This window comes from Pristis pectinata, chromosome 2, assembly GCF_009764475.1.
Source record: "Pristis pectinata isolate sPriPec2 chromosome 2, sPriPec2.1.pri, whole genome shotgun sequence".
NCBI classification, from domain to species: Eukaryota; Metazoa; Chordata; class Chondrichthyes; order Rhinopristiformes; family Pristidae; genus Pristis; species Pristis pectinata.
Window position 1 is genome coordinate 53027737 of NC_067406.1, and position 24981 is coordinate 53052717.

Genomic DNA, 24981 nt, shown 5'->3' on the forward strand with positions numbered 1-24981 from the left:
AGACTGGTCTCAAAATAATGCTTTCTAGAGATGTGCAAATTACAGAAGACTTCACAAATAAAGTACATCTCCATATTACCCAAGTTCATGTTTCATTGAGTTTAAGATATCTTTTAGTCACATGTACATCAAAACAGTGAAATACATCTTTTGTGTAGACTGTTCTGGGGGCAGCCGACAAGTGTCACCATGCTTCTGGCACCAAAATAGCAATGCCCACAACTTCCTAACCCATACAGCTTTGGAAATGTGGGAGGAAACCTGAGCACCTGGAGGAAACCCGAGCACCTGGAGGAAACCCACAGACACGGGGAGAACATACAAACTCCCTAAAGAACATTGCCAGTGTGTATATCATTTTCCATATATGTTCTGGATCAACAGCACTTGCATTGAGTTAACAATTAAAATTCCCCAATAGGCAGCTTTTCTGCTGAAAAAAAAAGAGTAATGGTCAAATATATACAAAATGCTGGAGGAACTCAGGTCAGGCAACATTTATGGAGGGAAATAATGTCAACATTTTGGGTCAAGACCCTTCATCAGGACTTGTGTTAAGGGTAATGGTCAGAAGATTTCACAATTTATTATGCAGAGATTAACAGGTAAAGGGACTTATTTAAAATCTTATCTTTAGAACCTAACTGCCACAGCTGATTGATCAACCAATAAGAAACAAGTTCACAGTTAACTTTACCTGGAGCAAATTTGACTCCAAACCACCAAGTGAAAGACATGATTGTATGGTGGTAGACATGAAGAAATGTCACTTGACCATTCTTCTTTCGGAGCACGAAGAAAACCTATATGGGGGGGGGGGGGGGGGAGAAGGGAGAGAAAACAGAAGAAATGCCTTTGCAATTTAATGTTTTCAACCACCAAAAACATTCCTTTACCAGATTACAAGGTATTTTTTTCCCTTAAAGAAGTGTTTTGCTCAGGAGATCCAAGTCAAAATAACCTCATTTCTGATGCAAATAAAACGTGAGGGTGGACAGTTTATAATTTTAAGTGAAGACAAGGTCATTTGAGAAATTGTTACTTGTTTACCACTTCCCCCATAATGTGCATTTATCTTTTCAACATCAAGAGTTGCCATTCAGTCCTTGGTCCCATTTCTGCTATTCACTACAATCGTGGCTGATCCTCTTTCTCAGTACCATATTCCCATTCTTCCCCTCTACCCCATGATGCCTTTTATGTCTACTCCTACCCTTACATTATTTAGCAACTTGGCCTTGCAATCCAGTCCCATTCAACCATTGCTTTGAGTGTCATACTCAAGTAATTTCAAGTACACTGAAATCCAAATGGAAGAATGTGTCTTTAAGATCTGGGATTTGATGAGACTCTGCTTATTTTTGGATAAGCAATCTATAAACTGTTTAAAAATCAGAGCTTACTTTCTCCCCCAGATTAATCAACTGATTAAGTGCTGAAGACTATACCAAAAAGGAAAAAAATTCAATATTTTCCAGGGATTTTGTATATGCCTATAGCTCATTTCACAAGATCACCTGATCAGCTAGCATTTTTTCTATTTAGTCAGTAGCCTTTGATTTGAACAAAGATTAACAACACTGATCAGTTTCTCTTAACATATGAGCTATCATCATCTCAGGACTTACCACATAGTGCAGTTTCCTTCAAGGAGGCAAATGGCAAGCTGCTCAAAAACAGTGCTACTGGCTTAAATTGGAAATACAAATTAGTCCCCATCTTGCACATCGCTATAGGTACATGGAGACAAGAAACTTACTTGAAGGATTATTTGATTTCAAGTGGAGACACAAGAGAGACTGCAGATGCTGTGTTCATTGCATCTGATTTCAAGTACAATTTCAAAAGGCATTTGGACGGGGACTTAAAACAAAGGCGTAGCGGGATATGGACCTAATGCGGGCAAATGGGATTAGCATATAGACACAGCATGGACAAGGTGAGTTGTTTCTGTGCTGTTTGTTTCATCTGGCATCATGCAGAGATTATGAAGGCATTTCATTTGGAAAGCAGACTCATAATACATAAATTGAGGACACTGAGGAACAAGTTGCTCAGTTCAAGATTACATCTTGATGCAATATTAAATGGGGTGGGGGGGCCGGCCAAAAACAGGTCCTTTGCCTCACAATGTCCACACTAACCATCAATCATCCATTTATATTAATTCTAAATTAATTCAATTTTTGTTTATTCTTCCCACATTCCCATCCACTCATTCTAGATTCTATGACTCACCTACACACTTGGGGCAATTTACAGTGGCCAATTAACCGACCAACCCACATAGCTTTGGGATGTTGGGAGAAATTGGAGCACCAGGAGGAAACTCGTACCTTTACAGGAAGATGCTAATGCCACAGAAATAGCATCCAAGGTCTGAATTGAACTCTGATCTCTAGCAGTGCCATTGATTGCTCTCAAACACTGGTGTGGCACAAGATACAACTGGATGGTCATTACTTTAAAGAGCTACATTCTTGAAATACAATTTATAAATATAAACAAATGTATTACCTTAAGTTCTTGAAACCAATATTGTGCAACACTTCATGCCAAAATGCAACTTGGCTCTATGTAATGAATATTTCTATAAGATTAATAGCTAAGAGATACATGGTGCAAATGTCAGGATACAAAAATCAGATTTCTAGCCTCATCAATACTTACAGTGTCCAACAATTCAATAAACTTGGAGAGGTAAAAAAGCCAGCAGGTCCAGGCCATCTAAAAACAAACATGATGGCACATTAAAGCACTTCAATAAAGTATAAATATTATTATTGTAGCAGTTTACTTTGTATGGATTGCAAAGATATACATTAATGCATGTTTGCTGTTACCATGTAGGCATTTTGTGCACACCAATATCCCCACTGGTGGGGAATTTTGAATTCAGAAATCCCTTAGAACTGGCTTTTTAAAATTAGTAATTTGTCTTTAATTGGCTTTCCTCCATTAAAACAAGCATTCAAAGTAGTAGGCATTTTCCACAACACATAGTCCAAGTACAGAAATAAGTCCTTCAGCACATTAAATGCCTTGGCGACTCAAATATCAGTTACTTAAATATTGAGTGTGACTGCCTGCACCACTGTAGTGTTTCAGAATTCAACATCCTCTTGGTCAATAACAAAATTCCTCAGGTCTCCTCTAAACCTCTTATCCCAGCACAGAACCCATGCCCTCAATTTTAAACATCTTTGCTATGGCAAAAAGTTTCCTACCACCTACCCTACCAATGCCCCTCATGATTTTGTATTTCTCTGTCAGGACCCTCCTCAGCCTTCTTTGCTTCAAGGGAAACAAACCCAGCCTATCCCATCCAAAACTCTCCTCCAAACTCAAATGCTGCATGCCAGGCATCATCCCTACTGAATCTCTTCTGTACCTTCTCCAATGAAAACACATACTTCCTATGGTGTGGCGACCAGAAACGTTTACACCAATGGAGCACTGTGTACAATGTTCTATAAACTTGTACCATCATTTCCCTGCTCTTATATTCTGTGCCCTAACAAATGAAGGCATGTAATCCTACAAGCCCTATTTACCTGTGCTGCTGGCTTCAAGGATCCTTGGACTTGTACATCAAGGACTCTCTGCTCCTCAATACTCCTTAGAGCTGACATTGTGCATGTCCTAGTATTGTTGTCCTCCCAAAATGCATCATTCGCACACCAGGATTAAGTTCTATCTGCATTACTCTGTCATTTTACCAACTAATCAATATTATTCGGTGGTCTAAGACTATCCTCACTATTAATACCACAAATACTGTGTGTCATCTGCAAACTAAACCATTTCCACATCCAAATCATTTATATACAGGTCCCAGCACAAACCCATATAATGCACAGGTCACACTCATTTTGCTCAGACTCAACAATTCTTGGTTCAATATACCCAGGTTACTTTTCTGGTATAATCCATTGCCAATCCACATTCTTTTCTACTGCCTCCACCAACCCCACCGCCAACATTAAACAGATCTACAACATGCTGTTCAGGTTACCTTCAGATCGAGAAAGGACAGTTGAATATTTACATACCCTGAGGGCTTGCGGTGACCTGGAATAATCCACAATGTCACAACGAAATGAGTATCCCGTGGCCCAGCCAGACATAAGAAACTGTTGATAAGCAAAGCAATCTAACATTGAATACTGCACATTAAAGAAAACAATTAAAGTTAGTTTCATGTCTATACCCGGTTTCACACCAAGGATCCTTGTGATTGGAATGCTTTTAACCCATGCATAAAAGAACAGACTTTTGGTTATTGTTCTCACAGACTAGAGTATCTTTGCCATACCAGGCAAAGAATCAAATAATGATCAAAATAAGAGAAAGTCACTTTAAACAAAATACATGGATGCTAGCATCCTGGAATCCAAATTAAAGCACCACATGCAAGCAGCAGCTTCAGTGTCACTGCTTAAAAGCCTGCAATATCAAAATCATCTGGAATATACAGCTGCTCTGTAAACACCTTTAGGGAAGGTTATTAATGGTTTGCACATGTAACCCTTTGTGATAAATATGAACAGCCATTCTAATAAAGGGTCTTGGACCTGAAGCATTAACTGTTGCTTCCCCCCCCCAATAGATGGTGCCTGCAAAGCAGGCTGTTTAAAGCATTTTCCGTTTTTAAATAAGTTTTATGTTGCTTCATCATCTGGTACAATAGCCCAGATTTTGCATTTAGTAGTACAAAAAAAAAGTGACTGTACAAGTCAGGAACAAGAAAGGAGCAGTTGCTCTACTAGGAGTATTCTATAGGCCCCCCAGTAGCAGTAGAGATATAGAGGAGCAGATTGGCAGGCAGTGTTTGGAAAGAAGCAAAAATAACAGGGTTGTTATAATGGGAGACTTCAACTTCCCAAATATAGACTGGAACCTGCTTAGTGCCAAAGGTTTAGATGGGACGGAATTTGTTAAATGTGTCCAGGAGGGATTCCTGACGCAGTATGTCGACAGGCCGACTAGAGGGAGTGTCATGTTAGATCTAGTGTTAGGAAATGAACTGGGACAGGTGAAGGATCTATTGGTGGGTGAGCATTTGGGGGACAGTGACCATTGCTCCATAACCTTTAAAATTGTCATGGACAGGTGCAGAGAGGACAAGAAGATATTTAATTGAGGAAGGGAGAACTACAAGGCTATAAAGGAGAGAACTTGGGAGTGTAAAGTGGGATGTCCTTTTTGAAGGGAAATGTACCATGGAGATGTGGTCGATGTTCAGGGATCTTATGCAGGATGTTAGGGATAAATATGTCCCGGTGAGGCAGAGAGGGAATGGCAGGGTGAAGGAACCGTGGGTGACGAGAGAGGTGGAACGACTAGTTAGGGAGAAGAAGGTAGCATACATAAGGTATAAGCAGTAAGGTTCAGACAGGGCCCATGAGGAATATAGAGTAGCGAGGAAGGAACTTAAGGGCTGAGGAGAACTAGAAGGGGACATGGAAAGGCATTGGCTAGTAGGGTTAAGGAAAATCCCAAGGCCTTTTTCATGTACGTGAAGGGTAGGTCCGATTAAAGACAGAGGTGGGAGAATGTGCCCGGGCTGATAAGGGTTATGTTCGAGGTTGTAGATATCAAGAGAGAGGATGTGTTGAAGTTATTAAATAATATCAAGACAGATAAATCTCCGGGGCCTGATGGGATATTCCCCAGGCTCCTTCAAGAGGCAAGGGAGGAGATTGTTGAACCACTGGTAAGGATCTTTGAGTCCTCGTTGTCCATGGGGATGGCGCCAGAGGATTGGAGGGTGGCGAATGTTGTCCCCTTGTTCAAAAAAAGGTAGTAGGGATAGTCCAGGGAATTACAGACCGGTGAGTCTCACGTCTGTAGTGGGTAAGCTGTTAGAAAGGACTCTAAGGGATAGGATCTATGAACACCTGGAGGATCATGGACTGATTAGGGACAGCCAGCATGGCTTTGTGAAGGGTAGATCTTGCCTCACAAGCCTGATAGAGTTCTTTGAGGAGGTGACGAGGAAGATTGATGAGGGTAGTGCGGTGGATGTGGTCTATATGGATTTTAGTAAGGCGTTTGATAAGGTTCCTCACAGTAGGCTTCTTCAGAAGGTCAGAGGCCAAAGGATCTAGGGAAGCTTGGCTGTGTGGATTAGGAATTGGCTTGCCTGTAGAAAGCAGAGGGTTGTGGTGGAAGGAGTGCCCTCAGATTGGAGGGCAGTGACTAGTGGTGTCCCGCAGGGATCGGTTCTGGGTTCTCTACTTTTTGTGATATTTATAGATGACTTAGATGAGGGGGTGGAAGGCTGGGTTAGTAAGTTTGCGGACGACACTAAGATCGGCAGTGTTGTGGATAGTGTGGAGGGCTGTCGGAGCTTACAGAGGGATATTGATAGGATGCAGAGCTGGGCTGACAAGTGGCAGATGGAGTTCAATCCAGAAGTGAGAGGTGGTACACTTTGGAAGGACAAACTCCAAGGCAGAGTACAGGGTAAATGGCAAAGTACTTGGCAGTGTAGAGGAGCAGAGGGATCTGGGGGTTCATATTCACAGTTCACTGAAAGTTGCCTCACAGGTGGATAGAGCAGTTAAGGCGGCCTATGGGATGTTAGCTTTCATAAGTCGTGGGATTGAGTTTAAGAGCCGCGAAGTGATGATGCAGCTTTACAAAACTCTAGTTAGACCACACTTAGAGTACTGTGTTCAGTTTTGGTCGCCACATTATAGGAAGGATGTGGAGGCGTTGGAGAGGGTGCAGAGGAGATTTACCAGGATGCTGTCTGGATTAGAGTGCATGGAATATGGAGGAGAAGTTTAAGGTGCTAGGGCTTTATTCACTGGAAAGGAGGAGGATGAGAGGAGACATGATAGAGGTATATAAAATATTCAGAGGAATGGAAAGAGTAGACAGCCAGCACCTCCTTCCCAGGGCACCAATGCTCAAGAGGGCATGGCTTTAAGGTTACGGGTGGGAGGTTCAGGGGAGATGTCAGGGGGAGGTTTTTCACCCAGAGAGTGGTTGGTGCATGAAATGCACTGCCTGGGGTGGTGGTGGAGGCAGATACATTGGACAGGTTCAAGAGTTTGTTGGATAGGCATATGGAAGAATGAGAGATAGAGGGATATGCGGGAGGAAAGGGTTAGGTAGTTGAGGGTGGTTTGATGGACAGCACAACATGGTGGGCCGAAGGGCCTGTTTTGTGCTGTATGGTTAGTAGGTTTCAAAAAGTTCAGAAAATGGTGCTCAATTAGATCTTCTGCGAAGTGTGCAAGTGTGACCAGTCATGTGCTACAGGGATTAGTGTTGGGACATTGTTTACATACTTAATGATTTGTATGAATTTAGGAACTGTTCACAGATCAAAACATGCAACTACAAGGGGAAAAAAATTAGTCTCAAATCCTAGGATCACGGCAAGGCCAATATAAAAATCAGTATGATCTTGTTGAATGGTGTAGCAGAATTAAGGGATATCAGATGACTAAACCAAAGGAACATAAAACGACTCAACCTGCACATTTCATACTTGATGGAAGTACAATTACATCCTGTATACACAGAACCCAGAATTGGAGTTGATGGGTAGAAACAAATGAGTTTCCTGGGAACAAAGAACAGCAGGTTGCAATCTGCTTTCATATATTATGAAAAATGAATGACTACTTTTAAATCCCTACAGCAAAAAAAAAATGCAAATTTAAAGCATCAACTTTGGACATTCACTTACTTGCTAAAGTGACAAAAGTAATTAAATTACAGTCAGAAAATACTTACTTCATAACACATATACATGGAAAAGATCACCATAGAAAAATTGTACACAATCATTATTTGCTTCAAGTTCAAAGGCTTCCTGTTCTCCATTAATTTTGGTCCAAATGTTGTAACAAAGTAGATATAAGCACCAAGTATTATTGTTTGTGGCAGGGGTGAAGACATCAATGGCCAGTCTTCAACTCTGGGATCTACAAAATGAAAAACTATTTTAGTACAGAAATGGTCAAATGGTTTTACTTAAATTTTTGGTACTTACACTGCTCTAAAATTGGCTTAATTCTTAGATTTCTAAAGGCTATGTGATTAATACAGATAAGGGAAATAAAAAGATTTGCTTTCAGTACTGGCCTCATCTGGTTTGGAAGATTTGATGCAAAGATCAGGATCTCTATTGATGGCATTCCTGATTTTCCAGTTTTTAAATTAATGGAACAGAGAAAACTCAGTCATGTCTGACAATACCAAGATAATTTTGATCAAATGATTCCCCTTCCCAATTAATGGTGACACCAAGATTAGCAAGTTGGTGCAGTACCAAAAGGCTACCAACACCTTGTAAATTATGCCTCATGAAACCTTATCCAAGAAAGAAATTGTACAACTTGGCTCCCTTTTGAATTTCATTCAATATTGTGTTAAGAATAATGCATAACTACTAGATTTGAAACAATCTTGGAGAAACCACAGCAAATAATAAAAACCTTAATTCAAGATTAATTTTTCATCTTTTAAAAATTTAAAGGGTTTCACAGATATGGACAGTCTAAAGATACTGCAAGATCTAAAGCTACGCCATATTAAGCTTTATTTTTCAATTCAACCAACAGTCACCTGCATCTTTGAGCCATTCATCATATAAAAGTACTGCTCTTGATGTCAGTTCTTGGAAAGACATTTTCAGCAATATTCTTCAGTCCTGCAAATAATATACATTTAATTAATGTCCCCTTGAGCAAGGTTGAAGCAGAAGAAAGTGAATTAAACACTCATTTCAAGAGCCCCACAAAGTACAGTAAAACTTTACTGATTCAGCGCTCTTGGGATGTTATTCCCAATACCCCAACACTGACTCTAATCTCTACATTTAAAAAAAATGACTAAAAGTGAATTCAAAGTTATACAGCATAGAAACAGGCCCTTTGGCTCAACTTGTCCTTGCTGACCAAGTTGTCTACCTGAGCTGGTCCCATTTACCTGCATTTGGCTCATATCCCTCTAAACCTTTTCTATTCACCAGCCTGTCCAAATGTTTTTTAAATATTGTAATTGTACTTGCTGCTACAGCTTCCTCTGGCAGCTCATTCCATATACACAGCACCCTGCATGAGAAAATACTGATTAACTCACATGATGATACTTTAACTGTTCCACCCAAGATTATGTCAAATTTCTTACTTCTGACTCCCTAAGGGATTAGTGCAAAGATATATTCATGCAATTGCTCAACTCTAATGGGAATGCAGTGTTCAATTTTATGTCACTTATTAGAAAAGGGGCATTATAACCATTAAAAATAGACAATCAATTTATCAGGTTGATTGAATTTTTTTTTAAAAAGGTAACAATGAAATGGTCAGACAGGATCTCCCCTCAAAACTATGCTGACTTTGATTAATCCCTACCTTTCCAAATGCAGTTAATCTTGTCCCTTAGAATGTTTCTAATAACTTCCACACCATTGATGTTAGATTCACGGGCCTGTAATTATCTGACAGTCACTTTTCTGTACCACATTCGCAGTCCTCTAGTCATCTGACACCTTACCTGTGGCCAGCAAAGAAATTTTAAGAATGTCAAGGCTCAGCAATCTCTTTCTTTGTCTCTCAGTAACCTGGGATCTATTTATCTACCTTTAAGCCCATTAAGGCATCTCATACCTCCTTTTTAGTTATAGCAAATTCCCCACAGTAAGTTCTGAAGAATTTCACCAAGTTCATTCTCCACTGTTGGGCTACAAACAGAATCCAGCAGTCAAGAATAATGATAGATTTGCTGGTTCTAATCTATTGCACTTTTGGCATTTGTGTTTGAATATGCATCCATCTGTCCCGAACTTGCTGACTTTCACGGAGGTAAATGTTGGCTGTTTCCTATGGAGAAGTTGGCATTTACCAACAAGGTTTGGCTCATTAATATCCTGAAGGTAGAGAGCTGTGGAATTGATATAGAGGGAGACGCTCAGGTCTGGGGCCTGATGAGGTGAGAAAAGTATATTGACTAATTGGTCACATGCTATCAAGTTGCCCATATTAAGTGATTATATTACATGGTCCAGCTATTTGAGTGCAAGGTGAAAGACAGTTTAATGCACAGGGCAACAGATCAACAGTAAGGCACTATAAATAAGACTCACTTTGTACAACACATTTTTACTATTCAAAAGGAAAGCAAGATTCAGAATTTCATATGTAAAATAAATAATTTAAAAATGAACTAAACATTGATGAATTCTGCAGATGGTGTTTATAAGTGTGATTAATAAAAAACAGAATTGCAAGGAAGGAAGAAACAAGTAGAGGGAAGGGGGGACAAGAGGAGGAAATCAGCAAAACGTCTCTGGTTACCTCATCATAGGAAGGATATGATCAAGCTGGAAAGGATGCAGGAAAGATTCACATTGGATGTTGCCTGGATCGGTTAGGCTTGAGTTATCAGCAGATATTGGATTGGCTGGGACTGTTTCTCCAGGTGCAAAGAAAGCTGGGAGGCGACAAAATAGAGGCATATGAAATAGGTAGACAGCCAGAGTCTACTTTTCGACAACCTAACCATTGGAAACTGGGCATAGGTTTAAGATGAGAGGGAAGAGGTTTAAGGGGATCTGAGGGGTAAATTTTTCCACAGAGTAGTTGTTATCTGGAAAGATCTACCAGAGGAGGTGATAGAGGAAGGAACAGCACTACATTCATTTAAAAGGCATCTTGACAAGTACTTGAATGAGCAAGGCATTGAGGGATATGGAACTAATGCAGGCAAGTGGGATGAGTACAGATAAAAACTTTGGCCATCGTGCTTATGTTGTACGACTAGAACAATTCATTGCTCAAGGTGCTGGCACTATTTAATGGAGCTGAAGATTAAGAACACATTATATGGAGGCATTAAGGAGAAGGCATATTGAAAAAGAGTGCCTTTAAATTAGGGATCAACTTAAAATGCTCAACTTGAGAAAGGAATTAGGTAGCATCTCTTTAAAAGAGATTGGAATTTAATTCTGTAAAATGCCATGGTAGGATTTGAACTCAAATTCCCCATGCCATCTTCATTATACTTCTGCATCTCCATCCTGAAAATGAATGTCCCTTAGGGTGTCAGAAGCAAAAAATTTGGCATAAACTAGAGTGGAGGGGTTAAAGCATCATCACAACAGGTGATTTAAACAGTATTTATGGCATCTTTTGATTACATGTGTATAGTTAATGCACAGAAACTGCAGAACAACAGATAGAGACAGCAGAGTAGTGGGAATTGATTGATTAAACAGATGCAGTAGGTTCTTCTGAAAACTTCAATAGTTCCATTTGAATACAAGTTCCTCTGAATCCTCTAATACGAGCAGGGCATACACCTGGGATACTTAAAACAAGTCTTTCAACATACTTAAATCTTGAAGCAGTTCAGATTAAAATCCTTCCCATTCCACAAAATTCATCCATCTGCCCTCCCCCTGCAATAAGCACAATTGTTCTGCATGAGGACTAAGCAAACTGAGGTTATCACAATTATCTGACCAATAGGTAATGGGGGGGGGGGGGGGGGGGAACAATTCCCCCTACATCCTTCCTCACTACAAATTAATGAGGAGCAAGTGTTTTGTGGCAAAAGGACACTGTTGTCTTAAAAATAAGCTTATTCTAAAAATAATAAGCTACTCATTCTCAGCTTGAAACCAACTTGAAGTTAAAAATGAAATCCCTACCAGAGGCTGCAATGGAATGCATTATTTAATAAACAAGAACAGCAAACATATTGAGCTTCTTTAAAAAAAAGATATGCACCAGCCACAGAATTTTCTCATTTTCTGTCAGAAATACTTCACTACTCTGACCTAGCCCTGATCTCTGACAACTCTATCTTACACCTCTACCTGGGCTGTTTTCTACACATTTTCAATGACCACCAACTTCATTCATCCTTTTATTAATGTGCTCTAAAGAATTATTTTGCCAAATCAATGTCAATGTGTCCTTTGTGTAGTAACTACAACTGAACAATGTTCTGATTGAATTTCTGTAAGATAGCCTGAAATCAATGTCCATAGGTTGTCTGATTGCTTCCACAAAACCTTTTGCACTTGTGTACCAGCTTAATGAAGTCTGTACCTGGACAACCAAATCTTTTCTCTTCCATCTGAATGACAATTTTAAAAATGTTAAAATTAGTTATTTTTCCCCCCCTTGGAAGTGGATGACTTCCCATCTGCCAATATTAAATGGCATGCACTAGTTTTTAGCCTGGCAAGTAGCAAGTAAAAGCAACCAAAGTTAGAGAAACACAAAAAGAGGAAATGAGACTCAGGAGGTACACTGCCCAAATTATTGCTATCACCAAGGAATGGGCAACTGTCAGAAAACAGGTGTTACAAATGAAATTCTATTCCACCAAGTCCTTGCCTTCCATTGAGAGATGGAATGTGCTGATGAAACTTGGCTACATGATTGAAATTACTGATCAATTCTTGTAAAAATTACAATTCTCCATATCATTCAATAAAAGTTTTGATCTGGAATCTACTCATGCTGGAATATCATTATGGTAACCTTGCTAATTGGAGAATCTTAGAGAATTCTAAGATATTTTTTTAAAGCAGCAGCAATTTGGACAAGCACATTTTCCTCTCCACAGAAATATTTTCCTCCACCACATCAATCATCAACTTCAGAAATTCATCTGCAATTATACCATTTAAGTTGTAATCAACCATTTAAGTTGTAATCAACCATTAACTGTATCAGGTAGCATTGAGAACTGATCACTCAGAGGTGCATTAAAAAATTGATTTGAGTAAGAGATTGTTTTCTGCATGTTTCATTTTTAAACACAAAGCTTTCAATAGAAGCAAAACAGAAATAACCGAAATAAATAGTTTTCAAAAAGAGGAACACAGTAAGTAGGTCAGTGATTCATGATATTTACACTCCAGGCCATTGATTAATCAGATAAAATTCTGCCCAGTATCTTTGAATCTCAGATATGCAATTTATGCTGAAGGAGCAAAACTGAATGGTGACTAAGTGTCAAAAGAAAACAATTTATGGAGATAAATGAAATATTAATACACCAAGTGCTTAGTATCAGAATGCACAACAATAAGATAAATTAACTGAATACTTAAAATACAGAATATTCAAGGAAAGGTAGCACAAGGTGCACAAGCACATGCTGCGCACTTTGAAAATATGGACTAAGAGAATGACTTAATGACTACTGCCCAGTGGCCCTGATATCCATTATGAAGTGCTTCGAGAGGCTGGTTACAGTACGCATTAACTCCAGCATCCCAGAAAACCTCCACCCACTGCAGTTCACCTACTATTGAAACAGGTCTATGGCAGATGCCATCTCCCTGGCCCTACACTCATCTCTGGAGCATCAGGATAACAAAGACAACTACTTTAGACTTGTTTATTGACTACAGCTCTGCCTTCAATACTATAATTCCAAGCAAACGTATCATCAAAATCCGAGACCTGGGGCTCAGCACCTCCCTCTGCAACTGGATCCTTCACTTCCTGACCAACAGACCACAATCAGTAAGGATAGGCAGCAACAGCTCTGCCATGATTATTCTCAACACTGATGCCCCACAAGACTACATCCTCAGCCCCCTACTCTACTCCCTATGCACTCACGACTACGTGGCCAGATTCTGCTCTAACCTCATCTACAAGTTTGCAGATGATACCACAGTAGTGGGCCATATCCCAAATAACGATGAGTGGGAGTACAAGGACATAGAGAGCTTAGTGACATGGTGTCATGACAACAACCTTTCCCTCAATGTCAGCAAAACGAAAGAGCTGGTCATTGACTTCAGGATAGGGGGTGGTGCACATCCTCCTGTCTACATCAACAGTGCTGAGGTCGAGAGGGTTGAGAGCTTCAAGTTCCTAGGAGTGAAGATTACCAATAGCCTGTCCTGGTCTAACCATGTAGATACCACAGCCAAGAAAACTCACTAGCACCTCTACTTCCTCAGGAGGCTAAAGAAATTTGGCATGTCCCTCTTGACACTCAACTTTTATCAATGTGCCATGGAAAGTATCATGGTTTGGTACAGCAACTGCTCTGCCCAGGACCCCAAGAAACTGCAGAGATTTGTGGACACAGCTCAGCACATCACAGAAACCAGCCTCCTCTCCATGGACTGTCTACATTTCTCACTGCCTCGATAAAGCAGCCAACGTAATCAAAGACCCCACCCACCTGGGACATTCTCTCTTCTGAGAGAATGAGAAAACAAGATGCTGGAGGAACTCAGCAGGCTAGGCAGCATCCATGGATTTAAAAAAACAGTAAAGTTTCAGGTCAGGACCCTTCCTCAGGACTGAAGATAGGAAAAGGGGAAGTCCAATACATAGGAGGGAAAAGCAGAGCAGTGATAGGTGGACAAAAGAGGGGACAAGGTGGTGATAGGTAGATGCAGGTAAGAGTGGTAGGCAGATGTGGTGGAAGGAGGGGAGAGCAGATCCACCAGGGGATGGGTCAAAGGTATGAAGGCAGCTGCCCCATGGAGGGAGGGGAGGAGAGGAAAAAATGAAAAGAAAATAGATAGGCTGGGAAAAGGAATAAGAGGTACGGTTTTGGAGGGTGGGGGGGAGAAAGGAGGAGGGGTTGGGTTAAAATGAAACAATTTGATGTTCATGCCATTAGGCTGTACGGTCCCATGACAGAAAATAAGGTGTTGTTCTTCCAGTTTGCATTTGGACTTCTCCTGGCAGTGGAGGAGGCAGAGGACTGTCACATCAGTGGTAGTGTGGGGGGGTTTGAAATGACTGTCAACAGGGAGATGCAGATCATTGTTATGAATGGAGCACAGGTGTTCTGCGAAACAGTCACCTAGTCTGCGTTTGGTCTCGCCAATGTAGAGGAGGTCACACTTGGAGCACTGAATGCAGTAGATGATACTAGGGGAGCTGCAGATAAATTTGTCTCAGCTGAAAGGACTGTTTGGGTCCCTGGATGGAGGTGATGTAGGGGCAGGTGTTACACCAATGACAAAGCAGTGGAAAGTCCCCATGGTGGGTGGGGAGGAGGGAGTAAACTAGGGAGTCAGAGAGAGCAGTCCCTACAAAAGGTAGAAAGGGGTGGGGAGGGGAAGATGTGCTTGCTGGTGGGGTCCCTTTGGAGATGACAGAAGTGGCAGAGAATGATGTGTTGGATACGTAGGCTGGTGGGATGAAATACAAGGGGGACCCTATCCCTGTTGGGTCTGGGAGGGGTGGGGCTGAGATCAGAGGTGTGGGAAGTGGCAGAGATTTCTCACGACCAAGTAGGGGGGAAGCCAATGTTAGTAAAGAAGTTGGACACCTCAGATATCCTGGAGTGGAAAGCCTCATCATGCAGATGTGGCAGAGGCAGAGAAATTGAGAGAAAGGGATAGCGTCCATGCAAGAGACAGAGTGAGAGGAGTTGTAATCAAGGTAGCTGTGGGCATCAGTGGGTTTGTAGAAGATGTCAGTGGATAAGGAATCTCCTAAGATAGAAAGATTGAGAAAGGAGAGAGGTGTCAGAGTGAATTGGGAGGGCCGGGTGAAAATTAGTAGCAAAGTTTATGAAACTGTCAAGTTCTGCACAGGTGCAAGAGGTGACACCAATGCATTGTCGATATAGCAAAGAAAGATGAGGAATGGGGCCAGAGCAGGCCTGGAATAGAGACTGTTCAACGCAGCCAATGAAAAGCCAGGCATAGCTGGGGCCCATGCAAGTGCTCACAGCTACACCCTTAGCCTGTAGAAAGTGAGAGGAATTGGAAGAGCAGTTTTTTTTTTAAAAAAAGAGTGGAGGACAAGTTCAGCTAGGCAAAGGACAGTGTTAGTGGAACGGGACCAGTTTTGTCTCTGGTCAAGAACGAAGTGGAGGGCTGTGAGGTCGTTATGGGGAAAACGGAGGTATATAGGGACTGGACATCCATGGTGAAGATGAGGTTGAGTGTGCCAGAGAACTTAAAGTTATGGAAGAGTTGGAGAGCACGCAAGGCATCACAGATGTAGGTGGAAAGGGATTGGACCAGGGACAGAATAGCATCCAGGTACGAGGATACAAGCTCAGTGGGGCAAGAGCACACAGAGACAATAGGTCTGCCAGGGCAATCCTTCTCAGATTTTGGGGAGAAGATAGAAGCTGGCAGTCCACGTTGTGGGATTATCATGTTGATAACTGTTGGAGGGTGATCTCCCAAGGTGATGAGGTCTATGATGGTGCAGGAGATAACGTTCTCTCCATTCTCTCTTCTCCCCTCTGATGGATATTCACTTTCCAGGTCCCAAAAAGGCTTATTGCTAAACTCAGCTTTTTAGCACAGCAGCATGACCTGTCCAAAGGTCAAGGAGTGGTTGCTCATTAAGCTAAAATCCCTTTTGCAAAAACAGGGATTGTCCAAGGCTCAAGATGTTTATTGTTTGCTAAGTTAAACTTCTAACCAATATTCCCTGCTCAGCCTCTTAACAATGGGTATTGGTATGGTATTGTCACTTGTACCGAGGTACAGTGAAAAGCTTGTCTTACAAACCAAATCGATCAATTCATTACACAGTGCAGTTACATTGAGTTAGTACAGAGTGTATTGAAGTAGTACAGGTAAAAACAATAACAGTAAAGTGTCACAGCTACACTTAATTAAACACCCCTGGCCTAAAAAAGTGGTTGAAAAAACATCCCATGCCAATGCTGTCAACTGACTGAAAAAACAGTATAAATGTTAGAAAGCAGTCAAGGTCGGGGGAATGACAGTGAGAAGGGGTTACAGAATAAAACCTGGAATTCATTCCTCAGCCTTTGGTTTTTGTGACATATGACTTGTTGGTAATGACTTTCGTGACAGATGCAACTTGTTGGTATGACTTTTTAAGCTTGTAAGAATTGTACTTGTGTCTGGAAATCCTTTAAGTTACAAGTCGTTGTTAAGAATTGCTTATTAGAATTAAACATGACTCAAAATAAAATTGTATTTAAACTGCTTTGTTAGCCAGAAGTATCTTCTCCTTAGTTGGGAGGGACCCACCACTCGAAACATTGATCGACAGCTAGACCTTTCCATGGAGACTAAAGCAGTGAAGTAAACTGGTTCTTCAAGTGTAAGTTAATACAGTATAATGTCCCTATATTGAGGGTACTCATACCAAACAGAATTTAAAGTCTTGACTTAGTTTAGAGCACTCAGACAGTATACTCAATATCATCACACATTAGGCAGAAACCTGAAAGCATGTACCACCAGGCTTAAAGACAGCTTCTAACCCACTGGACAAGACTATTGAACAGTTCCCTAGTATGATAAGATGGACTCTTGACCTCAATCTACCTTGCACCTTATTGTCTACCTGCACTTTCTCTGTAGCTGTGACACATTACTCCGCATTCTGTATTGTTTTACCTTGTACTACCTCAATGCACTGTGTAATGAATTGATCCGTATGAACAGTAGGCAAATTTTCCACTGTACTTCAGTACAAGTGACAATAATAAACCAATTCCAATGAGCAGTTTCATGTTTTCTGAAAATGATATTCAATAACAAAGGTAGGTCAAATTAATGAGAAATTTTAACCTTTGCATAGTAGTGAGAAAAGTAGTGAATCCAAATGGGAGGCAGACCATATTAGATTTGGTTCTGAGTGAGACTTAACAACTTAAAAGGCACAAGAGCATTAATTCTGCACAAACCAATATGGAAAACTGGGATCAAAATCCCTTCAAGCAGAGTAACAGTGGGATATGAACAATGACATAAAAGGGTGACAAGTCTTCAAGAATGTTTCTCGGGTACAAGGAAGAGAGTGGTTCAAGTAATTCTTGGTCTCTTAGAAGGAAAGCAGATGAGCAACAAATCAATAGATAGATATCATAATATCTATCAAATGACAGGTTCAAAATATGTTGTACCTGTCTTCGCAGTAAGTCACACAAATCATCCCAATAATAATAGACAACCAAGAGCATATAGGGAGGAAGGAATACAAAACTCTGAGAGAAAGAGTACAAAGTAAACTAATGGGGATTAAGGAGATCCAAGAGACTGCAGTGCTGGAATTTGAAGTGTTAAAAAACTACTGGAGGAACTCAGCGAGTTAGTCAACATCCATGGAGGGAAATGGAGAGTCGATGTTTTGGCTTCAGACCCTTTCACGGGACCAGATGAAGTGTGGGGGATTTTCATTCCAAATCTCAACTATTTGGAAACTGTTTTAACTTGCAATGGACATGACAAAACATTCCACATCTTTGCTAATTTTATCAAGGCACTAATTATATTTGAAATAATTCAGCAATTCAGCAGAAGGAAAATGTACCATGGGGATGTAGTCGATATTCAGGGATCTTATGCAGGATGTTAGGGATAAATATGTCCCGGTGAGGCAGAGAAGGAATGGCAGGGTGAAGGAACCGTGGGTGACGAGAGAGGTGGAACGACTTGTTAAGGAGAAGAAGGTAACATACGTGAGGTATAAGCAGTAAGGTTCAGACAGGGCCCGTGAGGAATATAGGGTAGCGAGGAAGGAACTTAAGGGCTGAGGAGAGCTAGAAGGGGACATGAAAAGGCTTTGGCTACTAGGGTTAAGGAAAATCCCAAGGCCTTTTTCAAGTACGTGAAGGGTAGGAGGATGGCTAGGGTGAAGGTAGGTCCGATTAAAGACAAAGGTGGGAGAATTTGCCTGGAGGCAGCGGAAGTGGGAGAAGTTCTGAATGAGTATTTCTCTTCGGTATTCACCAGGGAGAGGGGTCTTGATGATGCGGAAGGGAGGGCTAGTAGGGGTAATGTTCTCGAGGTTGTTGATATCAAGAGAGAGGATGTGTTGAAGTTGTTAAATAATATTAAGACAGATAAATCTCTGGGGCCTGACGGGATCTTCCCCAGGCTGCTTCGAGAGGCTAGGGAGGAGATTGCTGAACCGCTGGTAAGGATCTTTGAGTCCTCGTTGTCTACGGGGGTGGTGCCGGAGGATTGGAGGATTGCGAATGTGGTCCCCTTGTTCAAAAAAGGTAATAGGGATAGGCCAGGGAATTATAGACCGGTGAGTCTCACGTCTGTGGTGGGTAAGCTGTTAGAAAGGATTCTAAGGGATAGGATTTATGAACACCTAGAGAATCATGGACTGATTAGGGACAGCCAGCATGGCTTTGTGAAGGGAAGATCTTGCCTCACAAGCCTGATAGAGTTCTTTGAGGAGGTGACCAGGAAGATTGATGAGGGCAGTGTGGTGGATGTGGTTTACATGGATTTTAGTAAGGCATTTGATAAGGTTCCTCATGGTAGGCTTCTTCAGAAGGTCAGAGGCAGAGGGATCCAAGGAAGCTTGGCTGTGTGGATTAGGAATTGGCTTGCATGTAGAAAGCAGAGGGTTGTGGTGGAAGGAGTGCCCTCGGATTGGAAGGCAGTGACTAGTGGTGTCCCACAGGGATCGGTTCTGGGACCTCTACTTTTTGTGATATTTATAGATGACTTAGAGGGGGTGGAGGGCTGGGTTAGTAAGTTTGCGGACGACACTAAGATTGGCGGTGTTGTGGATAGTGTGGAGGGCTGTCGGAGCTTACAGAGGGATATTGATAGGATGCAGAGCTGGGCTGACAAGTGGCAGATGGAGTTCAATCCGGAGAAGTGTGAGGTGGTACACTTTGGAAGGACAAACTCCAGGGCAGAGTACAGGGTAAACGGCAAGGTACTTGGCAGTGTGGAGGAGCAGAGGGATCTGGGGGTTCATATTCACAGTTCGTTGAAAGTTGCCTCACAGGTGGAAAGAGCAGTTAAGGCGGCCAATGGGATGTTGGCTTTCATAAGTCGCGGGATTGAGTTTAAGAGCCGCGAGGTTATGATGCAGCTTTACAAAACTCTAGATAGGCCACATTTAGAGTACTGTGTTCAGTTCTGGTCGCCTCATTATAGGAAGGATGTGGAGGCATTGGAGAGGGTGCAGAGGAGATTTACCAGGATGCTGCCTGGATTGGAGGGTATTGAATATGAGGAGAGGCTTAAGGTGCTAGGGCTTTATTCACTGGAAAGGAGGAGGATGAGAGGAGACATGATAGAGGTATACAAAATATTGAGAGGTATAAATAGAGTAGACAGTCAGCGCCTCCTTCCCAGGGCACCAGTGCTCAAGACGAGAGGTCATGGCTTTAAGGTTATGGGTGGGAGGTTCAGGGGAGATGTCAGAGGGAGGTTTTTCACCCAGAGAGTGGTTGGTGCATGGAATGCACTGCCTGGGGTGGTGGTGGAGGCAGATACATTGAACAGGTTCAAGAGCTTGTTGGATAGGCATATGGAGGAACATGAGATAGAGGGATATGCGGGAGGAAGGGGTTAGGTAGTGTGAGGGTGGTCTGATGGACGGCACGACATGGTGGGCCGAAGGGCCTGTTTTGTGCTGTATGGTTCTATGGTTAAATATATTATGCTTTGATATCAAAGATCAGAACATCAAGCTGTGTTACCAGCTACAGTGTAGACATTGGACTGTGCTGAACTGCATTCCCGTGGGACATAGATCACACATCAGGACTCACTGAATTGCATGCCATGAGAAAAAGGAACCAGGATATCAGTACATACTTCCATTTACAATTTGATTCACTGCAAAGTAATGGGTGTGCACATAGGAATAGAATTACACAATTATTTACATAGCCAAAAACAGATAAATATACATGTTGTGTTCTTGCCTTGGAGACATTTAAAACATAGTAAAGGGTGGAGTTGGTGGTGGGAGGGGGGAGGAGGAGGAGGAAGAGGAGGAGAAGGCAGGGAAACTAAAGTGTGAATTGCATTCTCATCAAACGGACACCATTTTTTAAAAAATGATTATGTTCTGCCTAATTCAAATGTTGAAATGAAGTGAAACTGCATGCTCTAGCAACAGCACTGGGGTTAAACTCAGGTGGATAGCACATATTTCAATCCACACCACTTTAAAAGTAATGCAACAGCTGTAGGTGTAACTGAAACAACACTCATTTCTAAGCTACAGCCATCTGCCCTTTCTGTAGCTCTCTTGTAATAGAATCACAGTATCCTTATCACAACATGCCCTTCCAACTACTCTTGTGTCATGACAAACTTTACATTTAGTTCCCTCTTCTAGGTTATTTACGGAACTAGTTAACAATGGAGGGCCAAGGACCAATCCCCGGGATATGCCACCTGGTACATCTCTCCAGCCTGAAAAGGAGACATTTACCCCAACTCTGTTTTCTGTGTGACAGTCAATTTTCAATCCATGCTGATACACTTCCTCCAATATCCTGGGCATCAGCCTCCGATGTGGCACCTTGTCACATGCCCTTTGGAAATCTAAATGCACTACATCAACAAGCTTCCTGCTATCAACTCCCCCTGTCACATCCTCAAAGAATTCAAACAAATTTGTCAAACATGCTTTACTTTTTATAAAATCACATTGACAAAGTTTGATTATATTCAGCTTTCCTAAATGATTAGTTATTTCCTCTTTGATTGACTCCAGCATCTTGCCAACAATATATGTTAAACTAACTGGCCTATAGTTCCCCAGCTTCTGTCTTCCTCCCTTACTGAACAGGGGATTCACACTGGAAAACAGCCATTCAGGTAACCTCCTGGAACTGAGCGAGTTTTGAAACAAATTAAACAATAAGCCCACTATCTCTGCAACCACTTCCTTCAAAACCTTTGTGTGCAGGCCTTCAGGTCCTGGCGATTTGCCTGTTAGTGATTAATGAAAATGGGGGAAGAACAGTAGATTAATGATAAGGGAGAATTCATTGCATTACTGATTAGAGAGAATGTCACAGCTGCACTTCGACAGGACACCTTGCAGGGCTCATCCAGTGAGGCCATCAAGGTAGAACTCAGGAATAAGAGGGTGCAATCATCATGGTGGGGTTATACCATGTATAGGGAAGGTCCTGTCTCACAAATTTGATTGCGTTCTTTTGAAGTGATGAAAATGACAGACGAGAGTAGGGCAGTAGATGTAATCTTCATGGATTTTAGGAAAGCAAGATCAAATCACGGCATGCTGGTCCAGAAGATTAAGTCACAAGGGATCAACAGTGAGTTGATAAATTGGATACAAATTGGCTCAGTCACAGAAGTGGTGCTCCTCTGACTGGAGATCTGCAACCAGTGGTGTTCTGCAAGGACCAGTGCTGAGACCTCTTGTGTGCAATATATACATTAATGATTTTGATGAAAGTGTAGGTGACCTTATTAATACGTTTGCAGACAACACAAATTGCTGGAGTTGAGGATAGCAAGAAGGTTGTCAAGTGATATGGCAGGACATACATCAGTTGCAGATGTGGGCAGAGAAATGGCAGATGGAGTTGAAATGCTAGAGGAAAGGATACAACAAATGACAGGACCCTTAGGAGCAATGATGTACAGCAGGCTCTTGGGGTGCAAGTCCATAGCTCCCTGCAAGTGGCAACACAAGTGCATAGGGTGGTAAAGGCAGCACATGGCACACTTGTCTTCATCAGTCCAATGAGAGTATAAGAGTCGGGAACTCTTGTTGCAGTAGCTCAGGGATCATTGACATTTTGGATCAAGACCCTGTGTCAGGACTGAAAGTGGAGAGGGAAGACAGCCCAAAACATTGACCGTCCCTTAGCCTCCACAGCTGCTGCATGGACCCAATTAGTTCCTCCAGCATCTGCAGTCTCTCATCCCCATTTTACCAGGAAGTTGCCTTGATTGGAGTTTATTAGCTGTAACGAGGGGTAGGGCAAACTTGGATTGTTTTCACTGGAGGCGAAGGGGTGACCTGATAGAAGCATATAAAATATGAAAGGCATATATAGGATAGTTAGTCCAAGCCTTTTTCCCAGGATGAAGAGGTCAAATACTAGAGAGCATAAGCTTAAGGCGAGAGGGGAAATTTAAAGTTTTTTTTTAAAATAGAGAGATGTAGGTGCCTGGAGCGTGCTGCCAGCGGAAGTGGTGGCAGATACAAAGGTGACATTTAAGAGGCATTTAGACAGGCACATGAGCAGGCAGGGATAGACAGATTCAGACTACATGCAAAGAGATGGGTTTGTTTAGATTGGCATCATGGCTGGCACAGATGGTGGCCTGAAGGGCCTTCTCTGCACTGTCCATTCTATGTAGTGAAGGATTAACATGAGTTTGTGCTTGATGGTTGGCCACTTATTTTAATAAGTGCCAATCAAGAAGAAGGAAAGATAAAAGGCAGAGTTTCTCTTTTCTTTAATGACAGGTGAACACTTCTTCAGCCTCAGAAGTTTCACCTTATTATGTAATTAATACAAACTAATTGGGGACCAACAGCCCAAACACGAGGGATTAGAAAAATGGTTCGGTGGGAATAAAATGTAAAGAAATACTCATCCCACTGCATGTCAGCATCTACGTTTAGCATTTGCTAGTTCCAATGATGTTAATCTCTAACTTTAATAAGCGAGCACATGTTATAAAGCAATTCTGAAAGGACGAAATACTGGGTTACTATTTCCAAGAGTTGAAATGACATTGAAGCAAATTAACAGATTAAACATCAAATTTTCCTTTACCAGTAAAGTAATCCAGCAAATAGCAACACGCCTGTCTGAAAAGAGAAGGCGGCAATTTCGTGCAAAGTCATTAAAGCAGGGCCAACCCCTATCTCGTTTTAAAATTTTTTACAACTTTTGGAAATCTTCAAGAACGTTTCAGCAACGGACAAAAAGTGAGATGCAGAATATTCTTTGTGGGAGTTGATAGTAACGACCTTCCCACAATATGCCCTAGCGTTCTTTAAAATTGGAATCAACTGAATAAAAGTTCGTCCGTGTGAGGGATAAGAAAGTACAAATTAAACGTGTTCACACCAACACACGCTAAACATGAGCTTCGTTCAAAGAAGTTGCTTTAACTACTTTTCAAATACTTGAGTGCCATAAAATAAACTACAAAGATACAATTTTTTTTTACCTGTTTGATGAAGTGCAGCGCGAATGGAAAAGGCACAACGAGCCACCCTGAACACCTTGCTCCGTCCTTGCCGGCGTTTCTCATCACGTCATGGGGCGGAGCCACTTTAACACTGAACTTGGGCTGCGAGTAATTAGCTGCGCTTTCTTAATTAGCATTCAGAGCCGCGGCAAACAGGTGGGGCGATGTTGACCTAGGTCCAGGGTACGTACGGTATTGGCGCTCTTTCGCAATTAATTGCCTCACTTCATTGTTGCGGTATGACACACTGCGGGGCTTCACTGGGTTCGTTGTTTCAGAAACCAGTTTTTCCGGAAGTTCCTTGGAAGAAATCCTGGTACAGCCCAGTAACCTGTTTTACCGCCCACCACCACGAACTGACTTTTAACGGGATGGAGTCCAGTTACATCATCTTAGAAACTGAGAAGTACCACAGCATTCATGAATAAAGGTGGAGTTATTTCAAACTGGCCGAATCAAGATCTTTACTCGTTTAATTAAAACTGAGTCTAAAACAAATAATCTGACCACTGACACCCTAGGTCCTCCAATTTACCCATGGGACAGGAGGTGGGCTTTTTAAAAATCCTTATCTTCTGGTTGGATTTATCGTGAAGGAATTCAGAGATTGCCAGTCATCGTGAGGAGGGCTGTGATCACTGTTTATATAATGAACACAGAGCTCTGTGTCTGCAAGTTCCGGCGAGATCTGCCTAAAAGGTTTTGCCGACAACGAGACAGACTTGAAGCTGTTATTTGTTTCCTACGTTAAGCATAGCAATTTTTTTGGTTTGTGCCATTTCGCATGATTTAATATGTACGGACTTGTACAATTATAATTTTCGATTCAATAGTGTACCACAATGACTCAGCTTTCAATCAACGAATAAAGTTATCAACTCCACGTGGAACCAGAATGGGAGTTTGCGTTTTGAGAATTTGAATCAATAATTCACGTCAGATTTTTTTTAAAAGATGAATGTCCACCTTGGAATTTATGTTGCAAGAAATTATATTCAGAAACGAAAATACGTAACCACTTATAGAATGCTACAACCAGGTTGGAAGGCCAATTAACACATCATAGCAATTGCTCTACA

The 24981-nt window shown here is 41.6% G+C and overlaps 1 protein-coding gene across 1 annotated transcript in view; it reads right to left on the minus strand.

Moving 5' to 3' along the window:
* Nucleotides 1-24270, minus strand: part of elovl7a (ELOVL fatty acid elongase 7a) — a 29961-nt gene extending 5691 nt beyond the window's left edge. The window contains exons 1-6 of the mRNA XM_052037567.1: nt 23882-24270; nt 8587-8671; nt 7753-7943; nt 4053-4133; nt 2671-2727; nt 698-803 (exon numbers count right to left, since the gene is read on the minus strand). Of these exons, the coding sequence (XP_051893527.1) occupies nt 698-803; nt 2671-2727; nt 4053-4133; nt 7753-7943; nt 8587-8650 (499 nt within the window). The 5' untranslated portion in view covers nt 8651-8671; nt 23882-24270. The remainder of the gene's footprint in view (nt 1-697; nt 804-2670; nt 2728-4052; nt 4134-7752; nt 7944-8586; nt 8672-23881) is intronic.
* Between the last annotated feature and the right edge of the window lie 711 nt (nt 24271-24981).